The 6,227-nt window shown below is 66.0% G+C and overlaps 1 protein-coding gene across 7 annotated transcripts in view; it reads right to left on the bottom strand.

Moving 5' to 3' along the window:
* Positions 1-294: 294 nt before the first annotated feature.
* Positions 295-6,227, bottom strand: part of Llgl2 (LLGL scribble cell polarity complex component 2) — a 33,198-nt gene continuing 27,265 nt past the window's right edge. For 2 of the 7 annotated variants that reach the window (XM_048365913.1, XM_048365914.1), the window contains exons 11-26: positions 5,334-5,551; positions 5,180-5,247; positions 4,888-5,041; positions 4,702-4,806; positions 4,141-4,433; positions 3,891-4,041; positions 3,402-3,552; positions 2,756-2,872; positions 2,467-2,633; positions 1,848-2,112; positions 1,597-1,756; positions 1,424-1,449; positions 1,165-1,288; positions 981-1,023; positions 836-897; positions 295-643 (exon numbers count right to left, since the gene is read on the bottom strand). In XM_048365913.1, coding sequence (XP_048221870.1) covers positions 607-643; positions 836-897; positions 981-1,023; positions 1,165-1,288; positions 1,424-1,449; positions 1,597-1,756; positions 1,848-2,112; positions 2,467-2,633; positions 2,756-2,872; positions 3,402-3,552; positions 3,891-4,041; positions 4,141-4,433; positions 4,702-4,806; positions 4,888-5,041; positions 5,180-5,247; positions 5,334-5,551 — 2,141 coding nt within the window. In that variant the 3' untranslated portion in view covers positions 295-606. The remainder of the gene's footprint in view (positions 644-835; positions 898-980; positions 1,024-1,164; positions 1,289-1,423; positions 1,450-1,596; positions 1,757-1,847; positions 2,113-2,466; positions 2,634-2,755; positions 2,873-3,401; positions 3,553-3,890; positions 4,042-4,140; positions 4,434-4,701; positions 4,807-4,887; positions 5,042-5,179; positions 5,248-5,333; positions 5,552-6,227) is intronic. The other 5 variants (XM_048365915.1, XM_048365917.1, XM_048365918.1 and 2 more) reach the window with 5 other exon arrangements.

Genomic DNA, 6,227 nt, shown 5'->3' with positions numbered 1-6,227 from the left:
TTAAAGTTGCAGCCAGCCTCACTCAGTCACCATGTGCTGGGCTAGCCAGCGCTCTAGCGACGACACTTGTCAGGCTCAACATGGTTCATACTGGCCACTGATTTCCAGAGACAGCTTGTCATGTTCAGACTTCAACATGGTTTTCTCTGGTCCAATCACTCAGCAAGTTGGCTCTCTGAGCACTATCTGGGCCAGGATGGACCAGGGCAAGATAAGGTCTGATGAAGGCTTTCCATTTATATAAATTAATTCCTATACGCCTAAAAAGAAATTCAAGTCATTGGACCAGCTCAGTGAAGAGGTAATAAGGTGTTTATTAAAAACTGTTTCACTCAGAGGCAGTTAAAATTTATAATTTAAAACCCAGCCCACTACAAAAAAAGGGGGGAGGGGGGAACAAAGGACTAAAAACTGTGCAACATTGACAAAAGGACTGAGACAGACAAGGCCCGGGAGGGGCAGCCCAGGGTGTGGGCCTCTCCTCTCGGGGGCCAGGAGCAGCAGCAGGGTGGAGAGCAGGGGCGCCCGGAGCCCCCGCCCAGCCCAGTGCACGGGAGCCCCCCCCAGCGGGGGCAGCCCTGCAGGAAGGCCTTCAGTAGTGTGTGGTCAGCTTGCAGCCTGGACACCTGTGCTGTTCATTCTGCTGGGGAACAATATGGCGGGGGGGGGGGAGAGAACAAACAGCTCAGGACTCTCCTGAGCAAAAACAGGGTGCCTCAGCGCCTCACCCAGAGCCCAGACACCCAGGGGCCTAGGTCAGGGGAAGGGGGGCCCCAAAGACCCAAAGCGCCCTGGGGAGGAGCAGGCTCTCCCCCGGCAGGGCCCCGAGTCCTACCTCCCCCATTGCTCAGGCTGTACCCCGTGGCCACTCGGTGAGAATGCCAATTGCCGTAGCTCCTGCAGCGGCAAAGATGGAGTCAGCACCAGGGGGGCCTTCCTGCTCCGTGCTCCCCCCGCCCCCCAGCACCGCACCGACTTACCCTCGCTCCCCCTCCAGCGCGCTCTGGATTTCCTTTAGGACTCCTGCAGGACAACAGAGGACGGGTGAGACCAGCAAGGACGGTACCGGTGGGGCACTGGACAGGCCCGACCTGAAATATCCTTCCCCTCATGCCACCCGCCCCCCCCGCCCCCCTGCCCGCCCCCCCCCCCCCCGTGACTCACTCTCGTCGTTGAGCAGGGCGTGCTCCATCACTGGGCCAGCCTTCTTCTCTGAAAGGCAGAGGGGAGGCAGGTCTCCCCCGGGCCCTTTGCCCAGCTCTCTCCTGACCAAGGTGGCTCCCTGCTGGGCGATGCTGCTTCTTACCCCCCGCCCCAACTCTCTGCTCACCTGGGGTCCTTTACCCCCCTTCCCTTCCCCTCCCCTCCCGAGGCGGCCGGGGCCTGGCCCCAGGGAGCAGTTCCTGGAGGCCCCTCTTACCCTCTCCTTGACTCTGGCTGCCTGTGTTCCTGTGGAGGGAGAGACCATGAGGGCCCAGGAACAGTGGGGAAGTTAAGGGGTCTGGCCCAGGCTGGCTGGACTCCCATGGTGCCTCAGAGGGTGGGGAGTGGGGGGGGAGGGAGACCCCACGGAAGGCTTCCCGCGTCCTCCCTCACCTGGCCTGGCCTGGGCCTCTCTCAGGGCCCGCGCCGTTGCCATTGCTGGGCCGGCTGTGGTTCTGGGTTTTGACTGAGTTCACCAGGCACCGGGGCTCGACTAGCCACTTGGTGGAGAGAGAAAAGCGCTCGAATTCAGAAGGCGAGATCAGGTAGAAACCTGGGGAGCAGAGGAGGGGCGTGGCAGGTCAGCCCCTACGAGTGTGTGGGGGGGTGTCCACTTCCCCGCCCCCTCCCCCCGCCCCGCCCACCTTGGCCGTATTTGGTGAAGACGCAGGAGGCGATGCCGCTGACATCCTCCCGGCGGATGCAGCTGTACCGCACCTGGGGCTTGAGCAGGGGCAGGGAGACCACCTGGATGTCACCCAGGTTGGTGAGGACCGCCAGGTGGTGCTCCCCATAGTCCTCGGCACGACTGCTGCCGAAGTGGGCCACGCCGACCCGCCGTACCCGGGAGCCCTCCAGGGCCGTCAGCTTCAGCTTCAGCTTGGCGCTCACCTTGGGCAGCGTGAACACCTGCGGCACAGCACGGGCTGACCCCGCGCCCCGCCCCGCGCACGGCGGACCCCCGCCGGCCCCAGGGCCCCTCAGCTCTGGGACACACAGACCACGCACTTGAACTAGGAGGATGTGAGGCCACTGACACCCACATCCGGGTATCCTGTTTCTTCCACAGACTCAGGTCCCGCCTCAGTGTCCCCAGCTCTGACCCAGGAGCTCCACACAAGACCGCCCCCCCTTCTCCTTTCCTGTGCCCCTCCAACTTGAAAGAAACCTCCGGAAGCAGCGGTCCTTATTTGTGCCCAGGGGCTCTGAGCCGTGCGGTTGTCCCGGGGATTCCTAGCGGGCCCCGCGCCACCCATGCGGTACCTTGAATTGTTCCTCAGACACCACGAGCAGCTGGTGGCTGCCTTGCATGTCGGGGCTCTTGGACAGGTCGTGGGCCACTTCCAGAGGCTCGGGAAGGGGCACGCTGCGCCCATCAAGCACCAGGATGCCCACCACAGGCGCACGGTGCATCAGCTGGATCTCCTTGGCTATGGCGGGAGGCGGGCGGGCAAGGGCCCGGCCGTCAGCCCCTGCCTGGCTGGGAACAGCACTCGAGCCCAGGCCGAGCAAGCGCTCTGCCCCCCCCCCCCCACCGCCCCCCAGCACTCACCTTGCTCGGCCCGGACGGGCTCCTCCGTCCTCCGCTCGGCAGGGGGCACGCGCAGGGAGAACGCGTAGACGGTGCCGCCGTTGGTGCCGGCCCACAGCGAGGGGCAGTGGCGGGAGCCTGCCGAGGAGCAAAGGCGGGGTCGCTAACCCTCGGCTCTGGGTGAGGCTAGGAGGGCGGTCTCGGCTTCCAACCCAGCCTCGCCAGCGAGCGCCGCCACCAAGACAGCGAGTTGCTTTAAGCCTGTTCCTTCTCTGACATGGACAGGTGCTAGGCCCTACACACAGCTGGTCCTGAACCCAGCACCAGTCGTGGCTGGCTGGGACAGAGCAGGGGGCGCCCCCTGCCGTGCCCCCACGCTCCCCTCGTGCCGTGGGTACCAGCGGGCACCGTGCTACCCCCTAACCCTCCCGGCCACGTTGGGGGAAGGCAGCCCTCCCTCGTTTCACAGAGGGGAAGCTGAGGCCCAGAGAGGTTGAACGATAGGTCTGGGGCCATCTTTCTCAAGAGTGGTGGCGCCTGGGTCGGAAGCCAGGGCGGCCTGACTCACAGGCCCGGGCAGAGGGCGGGAGAGGCGTGGGAGAGCTCCGCTCTCCAGCCCCTGCTCCTGAGACAGGCGTCCGCCTATCCACGCCGCGTGAACACTCACTGTCCCTCAAGTAGGTGTCAGCGAAGTACAGGGTCCGGACGAAGCCGGTGAAGGAGTCCTCGGCCGAGCGGGCCTCAATCTTGCGCTGCACGGGTGCCAACTCCATGTTCTGCAGGCCCGTCCGCTCTGCCTTGGCGCTCGCGGCCTGCATCTGTACGGGGAGCGGCCGGGCTGAGGCTCGGGGGGTGTGCCCTGGCCAGGGGCGCCGACTTGCTCAATGCCAGTCACCTGTCTAGCCGGGGCCCCAGGGGGCTTTGTTCGAGTAGGAGGTATCTCACGGGGGCATCTCCCCACATGTTGGGACAGGGAACAAAGAATAGGAAAACCACTAAAATCTACTGGGGACTTATCTGTAAGTTCAGAATCACAACTATTTCCTTTTGTATTTGGGGAAACTGAGGCACAAAAGCAGAGACACATGTCCTGTCCGGCGAGGGAGCCCCCCGTGGTTCTGCCAGTGGCTGCGCTGGGCTTGGCCCGGGGCCTCACCTCCCCCGGGGGGCCCGCCGGCCGCCGCTTCCGGTTAGACACCCCGCTGCGGCGCATCCGGCGGAAGGACTGGCGCAGGGACTTCTTGAGGGACTTCACCCGGGACAGCGGGCCCTCCAAGGCCAGCTGGTCGCTGGGGTGCAATGTGCACCTGGGGTGGGAGAGACGCAAGGCCATCAGTGCTGCAGGGCGGCAGGGGTCCCCCCGCAAGGCCCCAGTCCCAGACCCCGGCCCCGGCGGCGCCGCTCACTTGACGAAGACCTGCCGCCGCTGCTGGTGGTCGAAGAGGCCGAAGCCGTGGCTGGTGCCGAAGGCCACGAGCCGCCACTCGGAGTGCAGGGCCAAGGAGGTGACCACGGCTGGAGGCTGGCACTGCACCAGCACGAAGGGCTGGAAGCCAGGCTCGAAGCGCACAGGCCCCGGGCGGGCTGCCAGGCGCTCGTGGCCCTTCCAGCGGTAGCCCTCCTGGTCCTGCAGCAGGTCCGCCTCCACCTGCTCCACGGCGTGCTCCGCCGCCTCGTCGTTCAGCTCCAGCACCAGCACCTGCGCGGGGAGACAGACCGCTCAGAGAAACCCAGGCACCCAGGGGGCGGAAGAAACCCGAGACCCGAGTGGCGGTCCGCAGGCCTCTGCTGGAGCCCAGCCCTGGCGTGCAGTCCCCGGAGAGGAGGCAACCACCCCGGGGGGGGGAGGGCGTATTCCATCCACCGGAACCGAGCGCCACGTGAGGTCTCTCAGAAGGTTGTTCCCGCCCCTGCTGCCCGGGTACCCACCCCGCTGCCCTCAATCCCCACTCAGCCCAGCCTGCTACCTGCCCTGCCGTGCCTGCCACAGCCAGGTAGCCGCTGTATTTGCAGAGGAAAATCTTCTGTATGCCCAGCCTGGGGTCATCACTGTAGGGGTCAAAGGAGCCCACCTGCCAAGGAAGAGAAGCTTTGTGAGCCGGTCCCAGCCGGTTCTCCCCAGCCCCCACCACTCCCCAGGTCCGTGGCGTCACCTTGCGGAGGGGGGGCCACTCGTCCTCGCCCTGGACGTTGAGGCTCTCGCTGGGGTCTGTGTCGGTGAGGAACACACGCACCGTGCTGAGTTTGTACAGCAGCCGCAAACAGACGCCGGAGGCATCCCAGAACCGCACGGTGCCATCTTCGTGCCTGCCGCCAGAGCCCACCCGCCTCTGGTGAGTGATGCCAGCCGGAGGTGCCCGGGGGACCGGCACGCAGCCCTTGGGGTCCCGCTCCCAACCCCAGCCCCCACGCCCCAGGAAGAGAAGTGGCATCTGGACCACCTACCCTGTGAGCAGCAGGTCCCGCTGGGGTGGGGGCGGGGCCAGGCTGGTGCCGCCGTCGATGGGCCAGTCCTGGGGAAGGGGGGGGGCAGGAAGTCTGGGTGGGACGGCCCGCCCCCCAGGGTGGGAGGCAGGTTGGGGGCTGGGGCTGGACCTACCATGCCGGAGAAGTGCGCCTTCTGCCGGCTGCCCGCGGCCATGATGCGCTCCCACAGCTTGAGCGGGATGTTGGAGACGTGGTGGGAGCAGGTGATGGCGGAGCAGTGCAGGGAGGCCAGGTAGGGGGGCTGCACTGGCGGCCAGCCGTCCGTCCGCAGGTCGATCACCACCAGCTCCTCCTCGGCCAGCACCACCAGGGCATACGGGTCATCAAAGGCTGGGGTACAGGCCAAGGGTCAGGGCCAGGAGAAGGCCGTGCGCCCCGCCTCCCTCACGGAAAGGGAAGAGCTCCGGGATGGGAGCTGACCCCATCATCTTCCCCACTCCTGATGGCTTCGGGGCGCGGGGGACACGGGTGGCCAATCGCAGGAGGCTCGACTGTCCTAGAGAGTCTCACTGGTTTGGGGTTTCTTTCCTAACTCCCCATCTCCTGATGGGCATCAGATGACTCCGTCAACCAAGGGGGAGGGGGCTTCCACATTTAGAAGCCCTACCCCCCCCCCCCCCCGGGAGCCCTCAGGCTCTGGGCCCGGGCCACATGGACTGGCTTGCTCTCACTGTGCAGGGTAAGAGGAGGAAAGACAGGCGGTGCGAGGCCTCCCTCTGCGGCGGGCGGATGGAGGGCGGATGGAGGGAGCGGGGTTATTCTGAGCGGCTCTGCCTCCTATGCCTGGGGGCCCCAGCCACGGGTCCAGTAGGCCAGAGTCATCCGCGGAGGAGCCCGCCGCGTTCCGCCCTCCCGGACGGCTCTCGGAGGCCTCCTCTGGGTTGTGACACCAGCCCTCGCTGGCCTGGCCCGTCACCCCATTTATGAGGCTGACTCACAGCTGGCCCCACATGGCCGCCTGCCACTCCACCCAGAAGGCAGGCGGCACGGTGCCGGAGCCAGGACT

This window comes from Perognathus longimembris, chromosome 17 (genome assembly GCF_023159225.1).
Source record: "Perognathus longimembris pacificus isolate PPM17 chromosome 17, ASM2315922v1, whole genome shotgun sequence".
Taxonomy (NCBI): domain Eukaryota; kingdom Metazoa; phylum Chordata; class Mammalia; order Rodentia; family Heteromyidae; genus Perognathus; species Perognathus longimembris.
Note: the sequence above shows the minus strand (reverse complement) of the source record. Positions and strands in the feature narration are given on the sequence as shown.